Genomic DNA, 27,330 nt, shown 5'->3' on the forward strand with positions numbered 1-27,330 from the left:
GTTTACAAGATTGACAAGTGAGCTATGTTGTGTTTCATTTGAAAGAAAGAGATTTATAACATTGCAAAGTATTGCCTTAATCTTCTGAAGGAAATTAGAGAGCAGCATTGTTTCCTGTGGGTGTACAAAGCACTTGTATATATGTTAAAGCATCTTCACTTTTTAATGATCATTTCTCAAATTTGGAAATTTCGTGTAGTACCAGTGGGGTATAAGGAAATTTCATCACATATCTATAATGTTCTGTTGTGTTCATGGATATCTAAAAGGATGTTTCAATAAGAAGCCTAATTTTCCAAATGGGTAGTAGTTTTTTAACATACAAATCACTTCTTAATATTCTACTGTTTCATTATGACACTTATTTCAAAAATTCACCTTCTGTAGCATTGACAAAAGTTCCTGGCCCTAAAAATTAATGGCTAGCAAAGATGTTCCTATCTTTGTTTGTCAACAGATAGTAAATATGAAAGAAGGAAGATGAGTTGTCAAGCCATTGTGGCATGACCTTACCTTGATTGTACCTCTCTCTTGTTCACACAATACTGATTCTCTATAACCACAGAGCAAAGGATGGAGTGCTATACCAACGAGTATCTGTTAAAACATATACTGTCAATACAATGTTTTAAGTAAGTAAAAAATGGAGTATTAATTAGAAACCAATGGAATAAAATCAGACTGCTCTAGCTTGCCAAAGATGTTACCTGTGTGTCAAAAGAAGTGTTTATGACCAGCATGTTAGTATTGCATGCCAGTAATCTGAGCAGGTGGTCATTAGAGGCTTATGCTAGAAGCCAGATCGTTTTCCCCATGAATAGCTTGGTAAGGTCTAAGCACTTATTTCTTCCTGAATTAAAAATTATTCCACTTCAAATTGCCAAGGTACCTGTCCATAATGCCAAGGAAGTGTTTTAGCAGTTCCCCTTCACAGACTGAGAAAGATTTACTGCGTTCAGAATTTTTCAATCTGTTTTATTGGATAAACTCAAAATATCTGCTTTATTGGATAAATTCAAAATCTCTGTTAGGTGCCTTCTTTCTTCTTTACAAACAGCATAATTGAAAGCATTGTTTTGGTAGAATCTTCTCAGAAGACCACATTATCACCATTTAAATTAGTCCCAATTCATTTTACATTTGCTTATTTTACTGTTAACTTTCCCAGAACTATTTTTTTTTTTTACAATTAGAACATCTGAATTTTAATTACATTACCATCAAGAAGCTCATTAAAGTCACTTAATTGGCAACATTTCCAAAAAAACCTTAGCTGGGTTTAATATATTTTAAAGAGTTACTGTCAAAGTATAATTTCACCATTACAAACAGCTTGGCAACAACATTTGCATAAAGATCTGTCAGTTTCTGAAAAATGCTCAAATGTTGGGAAAATCAGATTCGTTAAGTCGCCTTTACTGAAACAGTCTAGAAATGGAGAAACTGTCATATATATTCATCTTTGTAACCCCTGAAGTACCCAGAATACTACTGTGCACAGCATAGGTAGTCAATAAATGTTTTCTTAAGGAAATAAGTAATGTATCTTATAAATAAGGGAAGGTTTTTTTTTTTTTTTTTTTTAAAAAAAAAACATTTAAAACTCCAATAAAAGTTCTCTCATTTGTGTTAAATTTAACCAAATACTCAATTGCTTGCTCCTTTTTATCTTATTTACTCTAAGAAATATTAGATGCTCATCTAGAATTTTGAAACCTTTAAAAATAGCCCTCAGGCCAGCCTTATGGGACTAAAAAATGAAATAATGTTTAGAAATTAATTGTTTTATGACTTCCCTCTTGCACTAGATTTTTTTTTGGGGGAGAGTTCTTACCTACAGTACCTAAAATAGTGGCCTGCAATTGCAGTCACTGAATGAATGAATGAATGAATGAATGAAAATCTTGTTTGTCGAATGTGAAGGATGATTATACTTTGCAGCTTTAATTAGGTTATTGGGATACCCCCTTTCCCATGTGTCATATCCAAGAATAAAATGTGGTAAATGATAATTATTATTATACTCCAGCCTCTTATAGACAGAAAAGGCAAGATATTTTTAAATCTTTCTTTTAGTTTGGCATTTTCTACTTAAAATCTCTCCCTTTTGTACTTCATGTACCTTTTATCTTTCTAGCCAAAATAAGAATCTAATAAAGCTGCATGAAAGATGAACACTTAAAAGATTGCCATGCAAGTTGCTGCCTTGCTCTTACTACATCCTCAAAGTCTTGAACAGTGTTTGATATACAGTCAGACTCAGTAAATGTTTGTTGAATGAATGAATGAATAAATAACTGAAAACATATTTAGAGTTTTGAGGAAGACCTGGGAGATTCTACCTGAGGGGGTCAGGGAAGGCTTCATCAACAGTAAGTAGAAAACCTGAATCATCCATGAACACAAAGTCTTTCATTAATTCAACAATTGGTGACTTTCTGTGATATGCCACATTTCAAGACAAGGGCGGTGAAGATTTCTCCAGGGTAGCATTAGGAAGATTTTCTCTAAGGTAGCACTAAGGTGTTCAGCAGCACTTTCTGTGATGATGAAAATGTTCTACATTGACATTGTCCAGTATAGTGCTGACTAACCATGTGGCTACTGAGCAGGGAAATGTGGCAAGTGGGACTGAAGAGATGAACTGTAGTTTTATCTAATTTTAATCTAACAGTCTATAGAAGCTGGTGTCAGGAGAAGGGTTTGGAAAACATGCATGGGGACAGATTGTCAAGGGCTCTCTCTGTCACGCTGATTTTGAATATTGTTTTGTAGACAATGGAGAATCACCAAAGGGTTCTAAGTGGGAAAATGGCACTATTAATTTTGTCTCAGCAGTTCCCTCTGTGGCAGTGGGAGCAAAGGCCTGAGACTGGAGACCACTTACTGCACATTGATATTAGAATCCAGTTTTGCAAAGTTCACAAAGGCAGAAAATAAGTTGGAGAAATAGGATTTTTGTTCTTTCTATTTGCAATGACCGTGTGGTATCCCTAGATAGAGTATTAGACAATGACTGGTTGTTTTTCTCTCCCTAGATGGAGAGAGTGAATGATGAGAAAACTATGAGAAAATCTCTTGGGCTTGCTTCAGAGGCTGCTCTGTGCAGAACAGAGAGGGAGGTGGTAGCTTACTCTGATCCTGAGGGCAACAGCCATTGCATGGAGGAAGAAAAGAGGGGCTGTGGCCAGTCGTGAACCTGGGAAGGTGTTGTCCAGAATTCCTGACCACCACAAAACGTCCCTTCCTGATGTGTGAGGTGGAGCTATGTGGCCTGAGTTGGGGGCAATGGTTTCAGAAAGCTGAAGTGGAAAGAATGCTAGATTGGGAAAAGTCAGAAAACTCTAGAGAAGACTGTTTGTGCTCTTTGTGGTCTTCCTGCTGCAATGTTCCAGGCCAGGATTGATTCTTCTGGCTATAAGGCATGAGGGAATTCAACCTGCAACTGGAAAGAAAGTATCAAGCTAGGGATGGGGAGAAATTACCCAGGGCAATCCAGTGCTGGGGATCACACAATGAAAAGTCCCTTAGACAGCAGTGTGGTGGATACTTCCAACATTCATTCAATAAATATCTTCTGGTGACCTGGTATGGATCTTTTAATTCTGAGGCAGTCACAGAGATGGCAGGTCACTGGTAGTTTCTAAATGTAGGTGGTAGTAATTGGCAATGCATTGCTTTAGGACTGTAGGCATTACAGCTATTTTTTTTCAATATGAACTTTGTAATGTAGAACTAAAACCCCAGAAAAACCTCATAGATATAAAATTTTCCTCTCTAGCCATTGATGTCCATTTTATTGATTGATTGATTGATTTTTGTTTGGTTTGATTTGGTTATGGGTTAGCAATCTGAAAGCAGTTACCATTACTAATTCTAAAAATGGATTCAAAATAGGAACACTTCCAAATTAGAAGCATTTTTTTAAAAGGAGCCTGAATTCAAAAGTCTGACTTTATCTTTATCAAATGCTTTTGGCAATGTTGAAGAAATCTTCTGGGAGAAATGAAATAAACATTTCTTGGAGGGACAGCATAGAGTGCAAACATCTCAAACGTGATTCACTTACATTTTCTGAACAATGCTTTTGCCTACTCTGAGCTGTTGGTTCCAGTATTTGGAGTTCTCATGACAGAAATCCAGAACTGCTTCTAGATTCTTCTCCTCCACGACCACCCTAATATTCATGCCCTTGCTTTGCACAAACACTTCTTTCTGTGATAGAACCTGGAACCTGAAATCAGTGAATACAGACAGCACAATAGCCCTTGAACTTCTGACTTTATTATTTTTCTTTAAATGAACAGGTGATAAAACACTGTGTCCAAAGCAAAATGCATGACTCCCTTTTCTCTTCTTTCACAGAGTACCAGAAAATGTAAACAATATTTATCCTGAACTTCTTAGTCCTCATCATTTTTTTACCAGCCTTCAGAACAGCATTCATTTGTTTATACCAGCATTTTACAACATAAAAAATAAAACAAGCAAATCGTCTGAGGGATTTATATAAAGTTTTCAGATTCTGATACAGGCTTGCATCTGCATCGTTTTTAGTCCGACAAAGAAAAACACTGCTTTAGAAAGTGGGTCATGTGGGTGTATAAGTGGTTCGTGGACAGGCCGGATAAGCCGTGGTTCTGGTCAGAGTACCACTGAAACACAAAGAAAGAATCTTGTTTTATTCTTGCAGTCACAAAATGCATTTAGCTTGGACTTTTTTGTGTTCTTAGGACCTGATAATCTTTCTATTATGGGGAAATTCTATCTAAGAACACTCGAATAAATAAAATAGCTTACATGTAAATATTTACAGCAGGAAGAGCTTTCGTTAACCTCCACTACTGTTTCACATGCTTTAAACATATTTTAGATCTCAGTGGCTGAGATCTCACATCATCCAGCATCCTGGAAGATCAGGATCAGGAATCAGAGTTACCAGAAGTGATGCACTGAGTCTGTTACTTTGCTTCTTTGGAGTTTGGTTTCTTCATTTGAAAAACAAAGGGGTTGGAGCTGATTTTCCCTAAGATTCCTTGTAGCTCAAAAATTCCATGAGGCTTTCAACTTGTGAATCTAATTCGTCTCTGTTGCAGAAAATCCACAATATAATGTATTCACATATAGCCATAAATACCCTTTATAGGAGTTAAAAATAGCATTTTAAAAAGTGAAAGATAGTATTATAACTTTAAACTTCACTCTTGGAGAGATGCCACTAACATTATTGCTTTCACTGAATAAAGGTAGCAGTGGTCACCATGTAATAACATATATATTTACTAAGTTGAATTTTCTTTGGGGATCACAATAAAAAAGGTCAGAAAAAACTCACCTCACTCTTTGTATATTTTTAAACATTTGATATATAATAGTTGTATTATCTTTTGGGTGTACAGTGATATTTTGATAGCTGAATACAATGTGTAATGATCAAATCAAGATAACTGAAATACCCATCACCTCAAACAAATTTTGTTTATGTTGGGAAAATTATAATTCTTCTCTTCCAGCTATTTTGAATTATACAATCAATTATCATTGACCATAATTTCCCTACTGTACTTTCAAATACTAGAACTTATTTTTTTCTATCTAACTGTCTTTTGTACCCCTCAACCGCCTTCTCCTTATACCCCCTCCCCCATTTCCTTCCTAGCCAGTACATTTTTTTAAACAAATGTTGAAAAGATGGGGGTTTCCTTTTCGGGGTTCTTGTTCAACTCAAGCAACTGAGGCAGCATTTGTGAGAGGAAAAGGTAGCTACCAAGAATGCCCCCTCCCCCAACTTTGGCTTTCACCTTATTTTCTTTTCTGGTTCCATTTTTCATTCCTCATGAAACCTGGATTTTACATTTAGCTCATTCATTCATTCACTCAGTAAGAAGCTGAGCATCTGTGATAGGCCAGGTGTATGCCAGGGGATGAGAATACATAGGTGAAAAGTCCTCTAACCCCAAATGGAGCCATATGATTTCAGGGAGCCTTGTAGGTTTGTGATGACATTCTGCAGCTGCTTCTTCCTGAACAAACAGCATCTTTTAGCTGCTTAAGGATGCTCAGGTTTTGCAGGGACTCTAAACATATAGCTGCTTATTCACATAGGATTTCAGAACTACTGAATGTTTGAACTAGAAGATCATTTAATCTTGTGAACTCCTTTATTTTACATGATTCAACTGGGAACACAAGAGGTGATCTGGTTTGCCTTGGGTCCTTCAGGAGTTAAAGAAAGATCCAAGATTCATTTGCTAATGTTCTGCCTACTCTATCCTGCAGTCTCTTTGTCAGATTTTACTTTAAAAGTTAAAAAAAATAAAAATATGAACCCCTCCTTTTAGCTTGAGGGTCTAAGGCCATGAACATGAGTAAAACAAAATTATGTACCATTGCCTGGAAATCCACTTGTGCATTAACCAGAGCTTTAGCAATCTGTGCTGAGTTTTGAAAGTGCACATTATCTGCAACAAAGAGAGAGAGTTAAAGTGCGGCTAAATACCAGAAAGCATAGAGTGACAATGTACTGCCTGGAAATGAACACCAACAATTATCTAGTCATGCATTTGACATTGTCAGCAGTGAGGAATCACACTCAGATATGGAAATGTCCCTGACTCTTAGGTACTGACCCTGAGCATAGGCATAGGAGGATGCTTAATGTTTCTTAAACAAAGTGATGCTGGCTCAGTATTTTTATGTGTAAGAGTCTTGCTTAAACCTCACCATCTGCTGTTCCGTGGATGAGAAGATAGTCTACATTTCTGAAATATTCTGCTCTTGCCATCACAGTTGAATTCTGGAAAAGAGAAAAAAATTAACATTTTAGTTGCTGCAAGTTCTAATAGAAAACTAGCTAAATCATTGTGCAATGGACTTAGCACCAATACTGAAATTATGTATTGCTTTGCTTGATAAATATTTAAGAGTCAGAGCAACACATTTTCATCATCATTTGCATTACTTCCATCTGATTCTTAGTTTGAAAAACTGAAAGTTTATGTGTCATATGTTACATATGAGTGAGACCTTAGGCATAAATGATGCCCGCTCAAGCTGTGTAGGGGTTGGGGGTGGGGAGGAAGATTGAGAAAAGAGAGGTTAGGGAAGGGAGGATGGGAAAAGCAAGAACAGAATCCAAAAGGAGTAAAACCCTTTCTAATGAAGGGTTTTGCAATTAACAAAAGATTATATTTGCTTGGGGACCCAGAATTAAAACTCTAAACTCTGAACTACGGCTTTTAAATTATTTAGCATATTAGAAATTAATTAATAACCTAAATAAAATGGAAACACTTACTTTGTAGTGCTCAAGATTATCATCCTTTGTGGGAAGACCCATGAATCTTTCTGTGTAGACAGACGCTATAAAATATATAAGAATATACATTGTTTGCATGTGATGCATGTCATTTCATTAACCAACAAGACCTTCTAGTTTAATAACTGTTTCTCAATTTTCCCATCCTGAGCTCTTGAGGTAAATTCTTGCTTTACTTGGCTGTAATGGTTGGTCTCAAAGAATATGTATAAGCTCTGCAATTTGCCTCAACAGAGCTGGAGAAGTACGAAGCAAGAGATTATGGAAACAGGAGCATCTAAATATTTTCTTTCTATGACTAGTCTTAATATTTTTCACTTCTATCCTCCTAGGGAAGAATGTTGAAGTAGGAATGACCTGTAGAATGGTCTCAATATATTTTAAAGGAAATCACAAAACAAGCCATCTTTAGGACTTTTACTGGTGTCTTATTTCATCTGGAATGAAAATATGTTCCCCAAATCCATTCCCCCTATACACATACATAGATGCACACACTTTTTTTCTTAATCAAGATCCCCTACAAGTCACAATTGTTTTATATCTACCCCAATACAGAGGAGAGAATCCGATGAAGCTAATTTTTGTATAATTATTAGAGTTCCTTCCAAATAATCATCCTGCATTGATGTAATGATAAAAATAGGAGCACACAGGAGTATTTCTCCAACAAACTTTTTGTTTCTTTGATTTCTGGGGCAACAGAGCTGGCAATTGCTAACTGTGGCATGGAGGTGAATTGCTTGGCCTCTGGCCTGACTGTGCAGAAGATGTGCTTAAAAGTCAATTATGCTGTAGCTGTGTGCCTGCAAAAACAGAGTTAGCTCTGATTTTAAAGATTTGGTTCGGCAGGGGCTCAAGGTTTCTGGGAGAAAATAAGATATAGTGGATTATGGAAGAAGAGCCTTTCCTCACTCTTGAGGTTTCTTCAATTGTTACAGTATGTTTATATAAATGATATAAACAACTTTGTTTATAAATTATATTTTCCCCAGTGATGCTGGGGTGAATTTTACTGCATAATCCATTTTTCTAGCAACATCAAATGTACAGTAATTACGTGTTAAATGCTTTCACGGTAACATTCATGAATGTTTCCATACCGTAATATTCCCAGCTGGAGACTGGAGCCACTGCTATCCCACATTTGAAAAGACCAGTTCCAGATGCAAGGGCCAGTGATGAAACATATCCTCCATAGGACTGTAGAGACATTGTTATGAGTCAGACTCAGATTTACTTTCATAAGCTTTCCTCCATGTGTTTATAGCAACTCTACTCACAATCCGGACTGAAGGGAGCTGGAGAATGTGGCTAAGGGTGGATTACACGTCTATCTTGCATCCTCAGCAGCAAGCTCCAGATAAATGACCAGACATAATGATCGTTTCATCCCTAATGCATTAGAAATACTTGGTGTGCTGATCAGAACAGACCCTCTTAAAACATGGTAGGAGCAGTTTAAGAGACAGAATTTCAATTTTTTTTTTTGCAAAAAACTTCTTTTTTTCTCTATATCTTTCCAACTAGGACTGTGCTGGAACAAAAACAGGATTTTACTTGAAAGAGATGACTTGAAAGAGATGCACAGAAAAAAAAATTACCAAAATTTAAATGTAAGATACGTCCTTGCAGTTTGCAAAAGTCCTGTGAGGCAGAACATGTATCTATGTATTTACTTATTTATTTTCACAACAGAATACCAAAGGAAGGCCATAAGAACTTTTTGGATAATTTAAGACATGGCCATAGTTTGTGTATGACGTAGTGGTACATATTCTGTTTTAAGGATTTCTGACACAGCAGCTCAAAGGAGGAAAAGTCATCGGTGTCTTTAAAAACCTTATACTTCTTCCTGCAAATTTAAGGAAAAGGAAATAAATACAAAGCAGTATGCAATTTGCAGAGTCAGGAGTAGGTTTAGCTCTCATAGATTTCCTTCTCCAAGGAATCAAGAGGTGATTCAGAAATGGGATCCTGTTAAGAGAAAGAGATCTCTGACCATGTCATTCGGAAATTTGAACATTTTCTTAAATATGAAGAAATGAACAGGGCATCCAAATAAAGTTGCATTGCCTCGTGAGAAGCAAATTTGGTCTGTACAAACATGCTGTGAGAGAGGTGCTTCTCCTGGGAACGTGGACTAAGCAGTTGTCTGGGACATGGACCAAAAAAAAATGTGTGCACTAGATGAGGAAGTGATTCTCTGTGTTTATTCTTGCCCTGATGCAAGAACGTCTCTAAAAATCATAAGGGGACAGCGTGACTCTCCAGCTAAAGCCAAACCGCGTTTTTAGGACCTTATGACCACAGATTTCTGGGAATCACTTCCCTCAGATCAGGACAGATCATATCATCTTTACCAGAGAAAGTCATTCTTTAGATAGGGAGAATGAGTGAGTGTGTGTGTGTGAGAGAGAGAGATGTAGACAGACATGGTGCTGGTAATAGGTCAGTGGTAGGGGTCTATTTTTGATTCATGAAATGCATGGAATGGGAGAATCAGCTAAACAATCTTGCTGAATCTAACAGTTAAATGAAGAATTCTCAAACTAATTTACAGTTTTATGTTTTTAGCTCTGGGGAATTTTATTGAAGACCTTTAGCTACAAAACACAGAATAAAAGAGGGAGCTCCGATTGTACCATGGCCTCTTTTCATTATACTTGGAGGAGAATTGAACCATGTTTTAACAGGGAAAAAGTATATTTTAAAAACAGGAGATACATTTGGGTTTGAAAATCCTTATTGCAAGTGAAAATTCTCTGTCTGGTTTAAACTTTCACTTATAATTTTAAAAATGACTTGTTTTGATTAGCAGGTTTGGAGCAACTCCTGCTGAAATGGGAGGGCTTTCCTTCCTTCTTAATTTCAAGTTCAAATGAGAGCAGAGTAAGCCAGAGACCTTTAGAAAAAAAGTATTATCATTTATGGTTTTATTGGCAAAGTGTGTTTACTGCAAATAAAAATACTGGTTCCTGCTTCTCCTTTCCTATGCCCCAGAGCAGGAAATAAAGTGAGACCTGAGATTAAAATAAAAGCCTTTGCATATCATGAAAAGGTTTTTGAATATTTCTGTTGAAAATCTTAGGAATTATTAATCTGTATCTATTCAGTGATTGGGTGAGAGTGTTGTATTTAAACAAAACTTTCCTGTTTTCAGAATGAATACAAATTTTCTCTGGGAATTTGTAAGAGCAAAAGCGACTGTATCAGCAGCACAACAAAAGAAGGTGTACTTTAAATTCTCGGGCAGCTTGGAAAAGCTATTCCTATTGTAGAAAGGAAGAGGGGGAAAAAAGAAAACCCGAGTTGACTTTTTCCTGCCCCCCCTCCATGAGTGGGGCTCCCAGGCAGAGTGGGTGGCTGTTGCAAGAAAAGAACCCACAGAGCAGATTGGCCATGAGAATTCTGGAATTTTGTCCTTTGCACTTAGACGCCTTGCCATTTTGTTTAAATGAAGGATATCTTTAAAAACATTCTTAGAAGGGCACAGGATTTTGAAGGAAGGTTTACGAAATACTCTTATTTGAGGCATAATGCACACTGGAACACTTTACCTATAGGCAATAATAATAACTCGCTAACATTTATGTGGTCAGGGTTATTGCAATGGCCTTTATGGTCTCACACAATCTGTCTCCCTTCTCCCACCTCATTTCTCCCCTTCCTTTCCCTTCCCCTTGCTCACTGGCTCTCTTGATGTTCTTTGAACTCTCCAAGCATGATCTGGCCTCAGGACGTTTGCAAATGCTGTGACCTTCTGCCTGGAATGTTCTTTCCACAGACACTGGCATGCCTCACTTCCTCTCCTCTTCAAAGTCAAATGTCACCTCAAATGAGCCTTCTTTGCCGTTTTGATTTAAAATTGTACCAACTTGCACCATTCCTCTTTCTTGTTTTGTCTTTTTCCATAGCGCTTAATGCCATTAAACACTCTATATTTTACATATTTATCTTGTTTATTGTCTTACTCCCCAACCATTCCCAACTCTGTAAGGGTAGATATTTTTGTCTGTCTTGTCAATGAATGTATGCTTGGCACTGAAAATATAGCCTGACACACAATAGGAATGGAATAAATATTTGTTGAGTATATGACTTTGCTATTACTATGTCTAATCCTCACAGTGTCTTGGTGAGGAAATTACTGCTGCATTTCACAATGAGGAAACTGAGGCTCAGAGTAAACTTATAGTGGCTATGGAGTCAGTAAGCAGCAGAGCTGGGACTCAAACCCAGGACACTTGACTCACCAACCCATGCCCCTTCCTCTGTATCCCTATACTTAGGGCAACCTCTTTTGGGGAAACTGTAAGTTCAGAGTCTAATATAGTCTCATTAGAGGTGCATTTGTCCTACTTTTACATCGTTGATCACACATAGCAATTCAAATTACTTATAATTAGTCACTGGGAGAGAAAGGAACTAAGATTAAATCATGAACTAATGCTTATTCAACACCACCTGGCTAGGCCTATATTAACAAAGCGAAGCCCAGAAATGAGGCTGTTATTCTAATAATTTAGGCAAAACCCTCGCTGCTCTTCAATTGTCAGAATAATTGTGTTGAGTTTTCACTGCATATCAGGGTTTTGCAACTCTGACACTATTGACAGTTTGGGATGGATAATTCTTCGTTATAGGGGGCTGTCCTGTGTATTGTGGGATGTTTAACAGCATCCCTGGCCTCTACCCACTAGATGCCAGTAGCACTCCCCCCGCGTGACAATTAAAAATGCCTCCAGACGTTGTCAAATGTCCCAAGGAGCAAAATCGTCCTGGTTAACAACCACTGTCATAAACTGATACTTCTTAGGCACTGTGGTGGGCACATAGTGAATATTTATCAAGGAGCTAAAACCAGGGCTAGTGGGCTTTGTTTTATGTGAGCCAGAAAATGAAAGGGAAAGATAAAAAGGTTTCTTCCCCATTTCTTGAACTCGATAATGGAGAGTAATGTGGGATTTGGAGCTTATTGATCAATCGACTTCAAAAAATATTGTTGGGTATGACGTATTTCCCAAACCACTATACTGTCTAATACTTCACAGAAACACATATATTCTTCCCTAATACAAAACGCAGTAAGAGCTAAGTAACCCTTACGGTAGTTTTCAATGTCTTTCTCCTTTCCATCTCCAATTTGCCATAGGTCCCTGCTTATTATATTGTATAAGAGCACACAGAGATATAACCTCTTCCAACTGCTACTTCACTGACTAATTTAGGCCTTTAATACCTGTCCCTGGTATTACTGCTCTTCTAGCCCCTTGGCCCATCCTCTTCCCACATCTCAGATTATCCTCCACTTTGCAGCCAAGATTATCTTTCTAAGGCACCAATACCTCGCCCTATTGACTTCAAGAGCACTTAAAAAGTTGATGTCCGTAGAAAACATTGTCAATATGTGTTCTGGGATGGTGGAGGAATAAGGAATTATGGAATCAAATACTTTTTGGTAATACTGTGTTAAACAAAACTTGACAGTATTTTTTACTAGTTTTTCTAGAGCCTATATACACTGTTACATAGAATTCATGATTTGCCAAAGTATTAGACTATAGAACATTTTCCTGAAAAATCTCCTGGTACTAGTGGGATACATTCGAGGGGAGACATTGATTTATACGATTAAAGTCAGTTTAAACAACATCATAGATGCTTGATGTGGCCAGGCATTGTGCTAAACAAGCACAATTCTAACTCTGCGCTCAGAAACAAAGCAAAAATGAGACACAGTCCATTCCTTTGAATGAACTTACATTCTTATGGGAGAAACGAACAGACAGACAAGATACAACATAGTAATTCCTGTAAGAGAAATACAAACAGCTTCTGGAACACAAAGAAAATAATATCTGAGTTGAATCTTAAAGAGCAAGTGTGAGTTATCCTTTTGGGAGTGAGGAAAACGTGGGGAATGGAAGACAAGAATGGACACTACAGATGCGAGAAACAGCATGTACAAAATGTGGGAACGAGGAAGCGCGGATATAATTTTTCTTTTTTTTTTTGAAATGGAGTCGTGCTCTGTTGCCCAGGCTAGAGTGCAATGGTACGATCTCGGCTCACTGCAACCTCTACCTCCTGGGTTCAAGTAATTCTCCTGCCTCAGCCTCCTGAGTAGCTGGGATTACAGGTGCATGCTACCACAACTGACTAATTTTTGTATTTTTAGTAGAGACGAGGTTTCACCATGTTTGTCAGGCTGGTCTCGAACTCCTGATCTCGTGATCCGCCTGCCTCAGCCTCACAAAGTACTGGGATTACAGGCATGAGCCACCGCTCCCAGCCATAATTTAAATTACTTAAGGTACAGGGAAAAGCAGCACGAGAGGAGATTGGAAGATAAGCTGGAGTCAGATTGCCAAAGGCCTTGCATGCCATGAAAGGTATCTGGGCTTTGTGTTGCAGGCAATGCAGAGTCCTATAAAATACATAAGCAGAAAAGCCACACAGTAAAAATTATTTTGGAATGATAACTTCATTAACCACATTGGAGCTTGTGAGGCCAAAGCAGGAGGACAGGTAAGAAGCAATTAGAATAGTTAAATTGAAGCATGCAACCTGTGCTCCATGGACCCAAACATCAGCATCACCTGGGGTCTTGCTGGAAACGCAGACTCTCGGACCCCACCCCAGAAGCACAGACTCAGAATCTCTAGTGTCTTAACAAGCTCTCCAGGTGATGTTTGTGCAAGCTAACGTTTGAGAATTTCTGGCTTAAATTACAAATGAAGAAACTCAAACTAAGGCAGTGTCAGTAGGGATGATGAGAACAGACTTTGATGTTTAAAGGTAGAATTGACAGAACTTATTAATCAATGGAATGTTGAAGTCAGGAACAGGGGGAGGTTGAAAACAGCTCTGAGGTTTCTAATTTGGGTGAATAAGTGTGTGGAGAAGCCTTAATGAAGATTAAGACTTGTTTTAAAATAGGCCTTAACAAGTTTACCTTAGGCATAAGTTGAGGACCATATGAGACATGTGGGAGAGATAATCAGCAGGCATTTGAAACACGGAGCACAGAAGAGAGGCGTGTGCTGGTGCCAGGGATCTGGAAGTCGTCATCATCTTTGACACCACAAGCGTTTGCAGAAGGAAAGGAAGACTAATGAGGGTCAAGGTGAGATCCAGACCCAGAAAAACACCAATATTTAAATAATAAATGGAGGCTGGTGCCATAGCTCATGCCTGTAATCAAAGCATTTTGGGAGGCCAAGGTGGGTGAATTGCTTGAGCCTAGGGATTTAAGACCAGCCTGGGCAACATGACAAAACCTTGTCTCAAAAACGAAAAAAGGAGTATCAGCCGGGTGTGGTGGCATGTGCCTGTAATCCCAGCTACTCGGGAGGCTGAGGCAGGAGAATCGCTTGAACCTGGGAGGCAGAGGTTGCAGTGAGCCGAGATCGCACCACTGCACTCCAGCCTGGACAACAGAGAGCAATTCCGTCTCAAAAACGAAAAAAGGAAAAAAAAAAAAAAAAAGGTATAACAACCATAGAGGCACAGAAGAACAAAGAGAAAGGTGTCACAGGCATGCACAAAGCCCCCTCTCCTTTAGGTGGCCTAAGAGACTGTGTATTGTCTGTGTACTTACTTATTCAGACTCATTTCCCGTAATTTCCTCAAGATACTTTAGACTTTCAAAGTTTCAGGCATCCCTGGCCAGCTCAGTCTCCCCGTGTGCACCATGCTCTTTAACTCAGGTCCTGGGCAATGTGGTTTTCACTCTGCCTGGAATGCTCCGTTCCTCAGCTATCTTCACCAATCTCAAATGCTAACTTATTTTGGAATCCTCCCTTAGCTCCCACAGCCATAATTATCCACTCTTGTCCCCCTGTACTCCACAGCAAGTTGCATCTCTCTTAACACTTGGAACATTGCTGAGCCATTGCTTATTTTGTTGTCTGTTTCCCCCACAAGAGGGCCAGGACTATGACTTACTCATCTTTTCATCCCTTAAGGAACCTAGTAGAAGACCTTGTAAAAAATGTACTATGTAGATGAAAGAATGAACAAGTCAGTGATTAGACAGATGGATTAATAAACATGTCTTAAACCTGAACAGCTGATTTTAAAACCCAGTATAGTATTAATGTCTTTATCCACACACTAGTTCCTTCTGCTCAGATGTTATATCACGTGGCAGCCCATTTCTTACTTTCTTTGCTCAGACTTGCTCTCAGAGTCGACCTCATAGTCATCACCATGTTGGAAAGTAAGCAATTGAGGGGTGGGGGTTTTAATGTACTATTTCAGTGGCATTTGCCCAACTAGATGCAGTGAGAATCTATTATTGAAGAATTTCAGGCTGATAGGGATATATTTTTGGGTGATGAGTGGGTTTTTAGAAAATCATCCCACGTAGATGGTTTTCTACCAAACTAATACCTAGAATGTTCTATAAATAAAATAAAAAGTTCTACTTTATGGTTATTTCAAAGCCTGCAGCAAAAGCAAAGTCCAACTCTAAGAGAAATGTTAATGATTATATGTACATGTTCAACTTAAAATTAGAATCTTTCAAGGATTTGCTTTAGGAAACCATTTATAAAAATGGATGATAGGGAAGGTATTATCTGGAATATTTCACTATAGAAATATTTCATTTATTTCTACTCATTTGAATTTCATTCTGTTTAGATATTTAACATTTGATAGTTTTAAGAAGGACCAAATGGCTTGAAGTAACAACTTTCTTCAAATTCCTAACAGCTCTTCATCTGGTCACTGAGCTGAGTGGAGCTGAATCCTGCAGATTCCCTTCAATATTGGGTTTCATTCCCTTCTTCTCGTGCAGGCCGCTCTCAGAGAAAACAGCCAAGAAAAACAACCCAGGCACAAATGGCTGCAAATTGACTTGCAAATGTACAAATTCAGACCAAAAAGTGAAACAGGAAATCTTCTTTGAAGGGTAATTATCATAATTTATAATGGGCAAATTTAAACTCTTTCCAATATTTCTCTAAACTTTCCAGTGACTTCATTGCCCGTAAGTGATAAGTTTTGCCACTTCCTTGAAATGTGTATTTTCAAAATATGTACAGCACCTCAAATGTGAAAAGTTATCTTCATGACCTATAATTAAGAAACTAAATAGTACTTTTCTCCAGTTAGTACAAATGAGCATTCGGTCTAGTAAAATAATTTGATTGCCAAATAAAAAGAAACAAAATTAAACAGCTAAGATATGACTGCTAGGCTAGGTACTAAGGAATTTATATTCTGAAAGTCCCTGTGATTTCAAATTGTAGCTCCGATTTTTATAAAATAGAAATATAAAATAAAAGATATATATTTAACTTTAAAATAACGAAGGAAATTCACCCTCTGATGGATATGGTTCAGTTCATTATGCTATAATCTAGTAACAAAGACTTAAGTAAAAATATGTTAATTATGAGTTAACTTACTGTACAGAAAGAAAAGGAACAAACACTTAAAACCACCATTTTGAAGCCCAGATTATCCAAACTGACTGTTTCCATTGACAGATTAAATTATGTTGCAACATTAACATTTCATGAGAAACCTTCTAAACGAACACTTTAGAAAATGATGATTGCTGAACTGAATAACAGGCATAAAAAAATATAAAACAACTCACCCAGCCCCATATGGCTATTCTTTTTTCATCAATGAAACCCATTTCTATGAATTTTCTAAAGTAAAAGAAACAAATTTTTAGAATGTTAAGTGTGTACACATGACATTTACTTCATTACACAAGCATATTTAATCCAAAGATTTAATAGAAACGCTACATTTTCTTTGTTTAAACACATGCATAATAAGGCTGCATTTACAAATAATTAAAATAATATTATCATGTTTTCTGCTAAGAGATAAAAGGATTCTCTTACACTCTATCGTACAGTTATTGAGTGGTAATCTCAGAGCGATAAGGCCTTGTATTCTAATCGTGGGGGCATACCTGAGACTCAGAGAGGCCAAGATACGGGGTCATAGTGACACAAGAAGTAGCAGTACCATCGAGCAGGACCAAATTTCCAAATCCCCAGCCATCGGAAAGAAGGATTTTGTTCTTGCTGCTTTAAATTATATTAATTTCTTATCATATTGTTTGTTGAGTTGTTACCGATAATCACCACTTCATTTTGAGTGACATTTGAGAGAAATACACAACTCTCTTCCATTTCATATTTAGGCATCCTCAATTCATCTTGCATGGGGTCATTACATGTGTCTTTTAGAATATGGAAATAATTCCTTTTTAGCTCCATCCCAGAAGAACATTCATTTGAAAACTATTTTGATAATAACTCTTTCCTTAGGAGCATGGGGCTACACTGAAGGACAACCTTTAAAAAGTCATGGGAAACCCTCAAAATTGAGGGTTTCAAGCTAATTTCTAACATGCTCCCCTGAGGGCTAGTGTTCTAGAGCAATTGTGATTTATCTGCGGATTGATTTCATAAAAACTCAAGAAAATCTCAGAGAAACAGAAGCCGGAGTGGAATGTAGCAAACTGTATCAGCCATTGCAGTAAACACTGTATGCAACAGTAACAGGAAGGAGGGGAGAAGACCAAAGGGAGACATACAGTCCCAGAAAAATACTATCTCTTGTTCCATTCAATTACTGTTAATGACCTTCCTCATCAGTTCTTCTCTGGAAGTAGAACTGAGTGATTTTCATTACTTGAATAATGTAGTTTCTTAAAGGGATTTCACAGCAACCATTTCGCTCTTGCATTGATTCAACATGCACGTTTCCGATGCACAGAGGAGTTGGGCAAATGCCCGGGACAAACAGATGGGAAGAGGCCCCGTTAGTCACAGCTTACCCGACACTGATTCTGAAGGACACTGAGGAGTCTACAGAGAAGAAATGCAGTAGCAAATGGAAAGTTGCTACCTGTGTGGATGCTGCTCATGGTATAGAAGAGAAAATGTGCAGCAAATTGTGACACTTGAGCAATTCTTGCACAAACTTCAAAAACCAAATGAAAGAAGAGAAGGTTCACTTTCTCGTTAAAAAAAAAAATCTTGCTACTAGGGCTTGAAGACAGTTCTGAGAAATAAAGTCAATTGTGATTTTATGATCTCCCAGAAGCTAGCAATCATACCGCCTTACATCTGGGGTAAAAAGCAAATAACAGGTGATACATGGGAACAGGAAACTCTTAACAGCTCTCTTCCTAGGTTTATTCTGAAAGGATGACATTTACAGGAAAGGGTAGTGCAATAGTTAACATGGAAATGAAACATTAACACTGAATGTGGCAGGACTAGGTTAAAGGTTAGCTAGATAATCTCAGCACTTCCAGACCAATGAGGCACTATAAAATTCATCTTCAAATTATGAAGAGTTTCCCAGAGGGTTGTAAATACTGTTGATACTGTGGTTATATCAACAAAATGTCAGTAACAAATGAAAAGGATGTTTTTCTAATTTTGGAGGCTGGATGAACTTTATAACTTTTCTCTCATAAAGATGGCCCGAGGCCAAGGTAAACTTGGAATCCTAGTGATCAATTATTATCCTATTTTATAAATATTCTTATTCATACCATCTATAAAAGCATGATAGAAAATTTCATCTCATGTAATTCTTCCCCACCACTAACCCTCAAGCTATATCAAATTTTAAAGTTGTGGGAGTATCAAAAACGCCAAATATACTCCAAATGAGCAAAGTTGCCCTTATAACCACCAAAGTTTTAAGGGTCTCACATATGTACTATTTGAAGAGAAACCTAAAGAAAGCAGGTTCCAGTCTCCCTTATGTCTGTAGCTTCACAAGCATCTCTTCTGAAGCATTTTCTTTCATATAGACAGAAGTTATAAGATGATATGACTTCTTTTTTTCCCCTACTTTGCTTTGTTTAAATCTATTTGCTGCCCTTGAGTAGTATTTACTGTTGTTTCCAAATATGTACGTACGATTTTCTTTTGGTATGTCAAAAGCTTAGCCAGACTGCATTTTATAAAAGATTCAGGGGACAAATTTTATTCTCTGAGAGACAATTTAAGGGCTACAGTAGAAGGATTGTAATCTCAATTTCCCAGGTCAGGCATTTGGTGTCTGATTCCTGAAACACTTCCTTAGGAGGTATATTGAATCATCCCCAGGATTATTATTCTAAATCAATCCTATTTTGCTTTTGTTTTCTCAAAGCATTGGATTATAAGGCTTCCTTTTCACAGTTGCATAAGAATGATTTCAAGCAAAAACCAAGGCCAGCTCTGGCTGTCATCTCCACTGTTGTTTATAGGCTTTGCATGGGTCCACGCAGCTGCCCATATTCTCTGGGGTGTTTACTAAAAGTTTGATCTAACGACAATGTTGTCCCTTCAGAGTGTAGGTGGCTTATTTACTTTTACCAGATTGTAAGCACATTGAAAACAGAGATTGCAAATTGCACAATTTTATACAAAATGTACTGCAATGGCATGTATTAACATTAATATTTGATATGTTGTTAAATGGCTGAGTATATGGGTGAACATATGTTTTCCCTACAGCAGGAAGACTTTCTTCAGATTCCATCCTAAAAATGGCTCAGAGAAAGTAAAGGTATCCAATTACCACCTCTAGTCCGTCTTCAATTCTAAATGCCAAAGACAAATTGGTATTACTGTGAAAATCAGTAGAAGGTAGAATTTATGGCTTTGTGTCCTTTGTGTTGAACATCATGGCTCAGGTTTAAAATTTCATTTCATCCAAGGAAAATATTAAGAAGTTATTTCTTCTTAGGTTCAAATGGTGCATTTGTGGTGGTAAATAAATGCATAAAAGTATAATGACATATTTTGTTGTTACTGATGGGTTGTGATGATAATGATGATGAAGACAATGATTTTTTAACCAATGCCAAAATAAACCACTTTTTAGCTCTTTTAGCTTTGGAAAAGATCTAAATAAATTATAGATGAGGCATATTTTTATCTCTGTTTTCATGTAGTACCAGGATTACATGTCCTTGATGTTTATTGCATGGTTTAAATGCAAATAGATGTAAGCCATGGTGCTAAAAATAAGTCCCTCATGGAATTAGGCTATAATTCTGAGGATGGCGTTAATATTCTCACTAAGGCACACTACAGTCTTTATATGAGAAACTGATACCTCAGTGGGGTTTTTCTTTGAACTATCTCCTCCAAACAAGTGAATAGTTGAAAGGCCAAAGTCTGAATCCGTAAGAAAGAGGGAGCTTCCAGAAATTGAGTGATAGCTACAGATTTTAGTGTTAGTAACCTACTTACTAATTTGTTATATCGTACTCAGATAGACTTTGTTTTTTATTGAGCATTTTGTGTGTTCCCAGAATGAAAGAAGCACTTGAAAATGTATGGGTTATGGACACCTTTCTATTTTTAAAAATAATTACTTGTGAGTCTAAACTCTACTGCTTTGATTAGAGACAAAATTACAAAAAAGTGTTGTCTAGGCCTGGCTCCTGGCTGTTAAATACAATCTTTGTTCTGCATGTTGCAGTGAACTCATTAAGTATTAAGGACATTAAGGAGATAAAAAATGTACTAAAGAAATTTCTAAATTGCTCTTTGCCTGTGAAACGGTGTTTGACCTTTAGATCCGCACATGCGTATATATTCATGACTGAGAGTGCAAGTAGCCTGCTACCTTTTAGATTTACGAACTATTATTCTCTAGCTTCACCTACTCATAACATAATAACAGAAATTCAACAACTATAGAGACATTGCAAGAATTATTTGCACAGTGTTTCTAAAAAAGCCACAATTTTGGTGCCTATGTAGTCCTGTTTCAGGAAAAGATGATTGAACCATAAATCATGGTTGAAAATATATGTAGTTGAGAAGAAGAAATCAGATTATGAATCTGTCTTCCCCCTAAATGTTTTCATAATATAATTTCTGTGTGTAAAATGACTTTGTTTTTGTCAAATGAAAATAGGCAAACACTTTCATGCTACAATGGCTGACTGATAGCAAGTTTAACCCCAAATGAATGCCTGACATCTAAAAGCATGTAGTGCTGATAAAATCTTGAGCTATTTCTAAACTTATGAGGTAGAATCCACAATGCTTGAGCAAATTCAGATATTTGTTTCCCTGAGGATCATCATTAGAGTTCAAAGTTTTTCTATCAATTGTAAGAAATGGAACTAAATTAAAAGATATTAGAATGAATGACAACACTTCAAAAGAGGGTATTTGTGATTTAGCGCTTGAAATCATTTTTCTACACATTTATCAGCGCTCTTCCATGAATACTTTTTTTTTTCGCATTTGGCAAAAATACCCCTGTAAGATTAGTAATAATTTTAGACTAAGTTAGAAAAAGAAAAAAAAAAAAAAGAATTAAGTCATGAAGAATGGAGAAACACAATAGTGATTGCATGACTTTTGTTGCATGTTGACATCTGCTTGAATGAGAAGGTGCTCACCTGACAGCTGTAATCTGGTCTTCAACTTCATAAACACCCAGCTTTCGATACACTGCATACAGGAGTTTGTCACCTTGGAAAGCTGTTCCTCGACCATCCACCAAGGCAATGACCATCCCTTCCTTACTTGCAAGATAAGATATCCAATTAACAGCAAATACAGACCTTACACTCTGACTGCAGGGACCACCATACCTAAAGGAAAAAAAAAAAAAAGAATCTTTGATTTCTTTGTAAAACTCTATTTCCCATCCTGGCCAAGCATTGCTTCTAGTAATTCCAGTACAATTATGTGATAAAATAACAATGGCGTTAGAACTGGCTCCAAATCAAGAGGAGTCCAGGCTTTTCCCAGAGGTTTGCTACAAGGAAGTTGTTTTGGGACACAGCCTCTCCTATTCCCCAAAACGGATACATCTAGGGTTGGCATTTCAAGGAATATGTGTGGGTTTTTCGTCATTTCTGCCACCTGCCACTTGCTAAAAGCAGACATAAGATATACTAAAAAAAATGCATGGTGTTTTAAGCAAATTGTGTGTAGGTCAGCACTGATTTTGGGTGTGATTCCACTAAATGTATTCTATTCCTTTATTTCATTTCTAACTCAATTACATAAGATGTGAAGATGATTTACAATATTTTTTTGGCTGCAATTTCTCTATCTCAAAGGTATTCTGACACATTCGGCAAATTGCCATACAAAGGAAATTTAACACAGCCAATGCAAGCAAGTCCAGCTAAAATCTCAAAACTTCCTCAATCTATTTTAAATAGCCATATTTTATTTACTCTGATTAGTTGAAGAATATATAAAAACAGCATCAATAGGAACTGTTACCAAGGAGAATGGTTCATTCTATTTCATAAATGTGTATTTCATCTAACATATTTTCAGTAAATAGTTTTTACACCAAAGAAAATATTACATACACTTGAATTAGCAAGGGATACTTCTTTGATCTGTCAAATTGAGGAGGAAGAATCATCTTGTACCATAAAGCTTTGAGGAAAAAAAAAGGAGAAAAATCTTCATTCCACAGTACTCATAGCATCATTTATTATCTTTAATAGCAATATATGCCATAAAATCAATTTTCAACTACTAAATTGTTAAGAATTGAGGATATATTAAAAGTAACTTTTATTAAATTTTTGTGTTAAATGTATAAATGACTAGAAATCTTGAATTACTATTTGTTCTAGAAGGACACATTTTAAAATTAAAATTAGATAAGCTCTTTTTGAAAAATGTCAATGTGGAAAGGAAGCTATTGAAAATGTATAAGATCAACCATGTTTACAAACATATTAAAGATATTTAGTAAAACTAAAAATTGTTACCATAACATTATTTTAAATGAAATCCTGTAATATTAATAGATCACAGAATTTGCACTGTAACGTTCACCCTATGCTTTTTTAAAAGCAAGAAAATTGCTCAGCTTCATATCTATAAACGAGAAGTTTTTAAAAGATCTTACTAATTTCATCTACTTCAAGTTTCTTAATTTCCTCTTTAGGCAGCTGGATATTTTTCAAAGCATTTTCCAATTCCTTGTTTTCTTCCAGGATTTTAATTTCTGAAAAAAAGTTAAATGTTCATTTTTAATCAATAGTATTTCCATAAACAATTTTTTCCCTTAAATTCCTTTGACTTCAATATGGGTGAAACTGAAACTGTGAAAAGCTTGCTTAAGAAGTGATGTTTCATATTGACAAATGTATTTATAATCAGCCTTTAGACCATAATCAGCCTTTAGGAAGGACATCACATTTTAATCACTGTGTCTTTAACTAATTCTAACAGCATCAAAACACATTTTGAGCAAGATCACAGGAGCAACAATGTTTATTCAATCACGTTTTCCCATCTAAAACTGTTTTGTTTTTAAGTTTAAAGCCATGACCTACCTAAGCAGGTGATATTTATTTTATCATATACTAAAAAAAATGTAGTGGAAATACAATCTGGATTACTGGGGCCTCAAATTTAAAATAATTAATTGTGCAATTTCAAAATTTGTTTTTTAATTTTTAATGTGTAAAGTTGAATATTATTTCTGTGATTTTTAAAATCTTTCTTTCTTACACTTTCCTGTTGTACTTGATTAATATAGGACATTCTCCTTTTTTTGGAAATTGAATTATTGTGTATGCTATTCTTTCAGATCCTTTCTCTCAAGGTAGTGATATATCTGAGTAAGACAACAATATATATTGTGTATACACACACACACTATGCTCTTTCTCTGTCTTAAATCTTTAAAAAATCTAAAACCTGCTATTTATACTTCAGCTCAGTTATATTTCACACTTTAATATTTGAAAAGGAAGAAATCCATTGATCTCTTGAATCTGTAGATTGGTAATACATGCAAATAGGTTTCTAGCAATAGAGGGCTTTTTATAGACTTTATTTTGAACTTGGGATTGACATCAGCATTTTTTAGGGAAAAGTTAGTCTTTCAAATAGTATGTGGAGTTTTAGCTTTATATTTTAAAAGAGGGGCTGGATGACTTGTGAGGTATATTTATTGCTACAAAAGATGTCCATGGACTTCTTGTTTTTATGCCTTTTTGAAAGAGTGGTCTCTGAAGAGAGAGAGCTGGAGGAGTGCTTGTAACTATACTAAGTTTGCCAAACCACTTCTCTTGTAACTCTCAGTTTTCATATACTCATGGCATTTTGCTCCAACATGTTATATTTAATCTTAGCACAAGTATAGATGTTTTGGGTATGATTTGTATAAGATACATAATGAATTTCACATTAACTTTGGGTAATCCATCAGGGAAGAGATACTTGTGACACCTTAAAAGTTAAAACCAAAAAAGTAAAATGAATACACAATTCTAAGTACAGTAGAGCCAACCCTTCATTCTTGCGTGGATTCTATGTGTGGAGCTGCCATGGATAAATAGACTCCTGTGTGGATCAAGCGCACAGAGTGGCTGATTGATTGACTGATTACTATTTGTATTATTTTACCACAAGCACTGGAAGTGGGAGACAGTATCCGGGTGTTGTCACGTGCTTATGGCTTTGACTCTTTCTCTGTTCTGTTCTTAGCTCCTGAACTTTTCTGATACATGGCTTAATGAAATGCCAAATTTAATCTAAATGCTTTTAGGGTTCAGAGTTGCATTTTTATGGATAGTGAGTGGGCAATTTTTCCACCTCTTGGAGCACAAACAGAATCTCACAGGGGGCAGTGGGGAGAGTGAGAGTTGACAGGTGGGCTTCTCAGTAAGGCTGTGCATTAAAAACCTATAACCTAGCAAGGGGAGTACAGGTCAGACTATACCTTTTACTTTCTTTCATCCATCACTGTATACTCAGTACCAAGCACACACAGCACCTAGTATCTGGCATGTAGTATTTGCTCCACATGTATTTGTAGGCTCTTCATTGTGATGAAATTGAGTTATAACAGCGATGGACCTTATACTTGATTTCTGTTTGAATCATTTTAAAATGCCACATTGCTCATTAATTTAATTATGGGAAGAATCCATGGAAAGGCTGATTAATAAGGGCCTGTCATGAATTAGTTAATTTTAATGAGCATTTTCTGTGCCGAAAGCAACTAAGCTTTAACTGGGCCCTCCCTGTCAATTCCAGCTCTTCTGGATTCCCACAGAATCTGGTTCAAGTACTACCCACTATGTTCAAATAACCCTCCCCCTCTTTGCAGGGAAAAGGAAGCCATTTCACTGTGTTCCAACTTTCATACAATTATACCAACAATTTCTTTATTCTCTCCCATCACATCACAAGAGATTAATCCTCTTATCTGTCTCTGATCTTCATCCTTTCTCAACTTCTTAGGGACCTCCCTCCTCTATGTTTTCATTCCATTTTTTCTCCTGATTTCCTCTATCAACATTCACTCATAATCAAATGTTTATCCTCTTTCAAAACCAAAATTAAACCTACATCAACTTTTTACAGGCATCATCCCACCGATCCCCTCTTCTCATCACACTCAGGCCAACTGGAAATACTGCTTTTTTTTTTTTTTTTTTTTAACTTACTTATGCAGACCTAATTTTGCTTTAATCTGGCTTCCACCTCCACTGCTCCACTGAAATGGCTCTGACCAAGCTAATGTCAATCTCCCTCTTGCTAAGTCCATTAATTTAGAGCAAGTCTTCCTTCACTCTCTGCAGCATCTGGCACGGATGATTATTTCCTCCTCCTTGAGTTCTTCTCCTCCCCTGCTTTCCACAATACCATACTCTCAAGTTTATTCCCCTCCTTCTGTTCCTTCTTGGTCTCCTCTCCAGGCTCATTTTTCTCCTTCCATTTCTCAAGTGTTGATGTTCCACACAGTTTTGTTGTAGGCTCACTCCCCGCTAACCCTATCCACTCTTGTATTGTCACTCTGCTCATGCCATCCACTTCCAAGGCCTTAGTTACCACATGCTCCATAAACTAATGAGTTTCATCAGTATCTTCAGTCCAAACTGATCTTCTGACATCCAGATCCAAAATGATGTCATTACAGAGCAGCTCCACTTAGACATCCCATCAGTGCCTCAAGCTCAACATTTAAAACAAAATTCATCATCCTCCCAAAACCTGATCTCCACAGTGAATCCTCTGTCTCAGTAAAAAACCATTATCAAGCCAATCATCCAAACAGCATCAACACCTACTTCATATTCATAAGTCTTGGGCTTGTGGTAGCTATCATTAGTAAACATTTCCTAATCCCCCAAACTCAGATGAGCTGCTCTTCCTGTGGGCTTCCAGGCTTTCTGTAGTTCCCCTATCTTAGAACTTACCCCACTGTATTGTAACTGCTCATTTCCATGTTCATATTCCCTACTCATCTATAACCTCCTTGAGGACAAGGACATCATCTAACCCAGTATCTCTTTATTTTATAGATAGATCCAGGACCTAGCACAGTGCCTGGCTTAATGTGGTAGAAGTTCCATACATATTTTTAAATGAGATTGCTGACACCAAATGCGATGTAAACAAGAGACACAGCATCTGCTCCAAAACAGCAGTTGAACATTTACTATCAAAAATACAAACTTCCAAGCATAACTTAAGATATACCATATTAAAATCTTTGGGGAAGGCCTAGGAATCTGTATTTATAATGAACATAGGAGAATAATTTCACATTAGGTAAGTTGTGGAACTGTGCTCTGAAAGAATTTGAATTCTATTTTTTCAGTTAGCACTTATTTAATTACATCTGACATATCTGAGGATGTACCTATTTTGTAAATAGTGAGTGAAATAAAGGAACTTCAAAATCAGTACAGAGATCTGCCAGGAATCTAAGAAGGATCTCAAGAAAGTAGAAATCCATGCTATGGAAAAAGAAAGGCTGGCTATTATTTTGAGTCTTGATAAAATGGGAATTATACACTGATGGTGATTTCTATTAAAACAAAACGTTGTCGACTTGAAATCCATTTCACTGACTGAGATGGTCAAATTAAGAAACATAATCGTTATTCTTACAAGTATTTCCTTATTAGACACAAGGTTTAAAAAAAATCTTAAAATGAAACTAAATTCACAGTCCCATTATCACAATGCCTGTCCTGTCCAGAGTTCCCAAATTGATTCTGGTTTTTTTTCTCATTA

The 27,330-nt window shown here is 36.8% G+C and overlaps 1 protein-coding gene across 3 annotated transcripts in view; it reads right to left on the reverse strand.

Annotated features, from left to right (window-relative positions):
• Positions 1 to 4,264: 4,264 nt before the first annotated feature.
• FAP (fibroblast activation protein alpha) overlaps positions 4,265 to 27,330 on the reverse strand; it is a 71,650-nt gene continuing 48,584 nt past the window's right edge. For all 3 annotated transcript variants that reach the window (XM_005573321.4, XM_005573320.4, XM_074009318.1), the window contains 9 exons: positions 23,201 to 23,299; positions 22,650 to 22,719; positions 21,720 to 21,914; positions 16,932 to 16,986; positions 8,422 to 8,521; positions 7,298 to 7,362; positions 6,724 to 6,796; positions 6,388 to 6,461; positions 4,265 to 4,655 (listed from right to left, as the gene is read on the reverse strand). In XM_005573321.4, coding sequence (XP_005573378.1) covers positions 4,554 to 4,655; positions 6,388 to 6,461; positions 6,724 to 6,796; positions 7,298 to 7,362; positions 8,422 to 8,521; positions 16,932 to 16,986; positions 21,720 to 21,914; positions 22,650 to 22,719; positions 23,201 to 23,299 — 833 coding nt within the window. In that variant the 3' untranslated portion in view covers positions 4,265 to 4,553. The remainder of the gene's footprint in view (positions 4,656 to 6,387; positions 6,462 to 6,723; positions 6,797 to 7,297; positions 7,363 to 8,421; positions 8,522 to 16,931; positions 16,987 to 21,719; positions 21,915 to 22,649; positions 22,720 to 23,200; positions 23,300 to 27,330) is intronic.

This window comes from Macaca fascicularis, chromosome 12 (genome assembly GCF_037993035.2).
Source record: "Macaca fascicularis isolate 582-1 chromosome 12, T2T-MFA8v1.1".
Taxonomy (NCBI): Eukaryota; Metazoa; Chordata; class Mammalia; order Primates; family Cercopithecidae; genus Macaca; species Macaca fascicularis.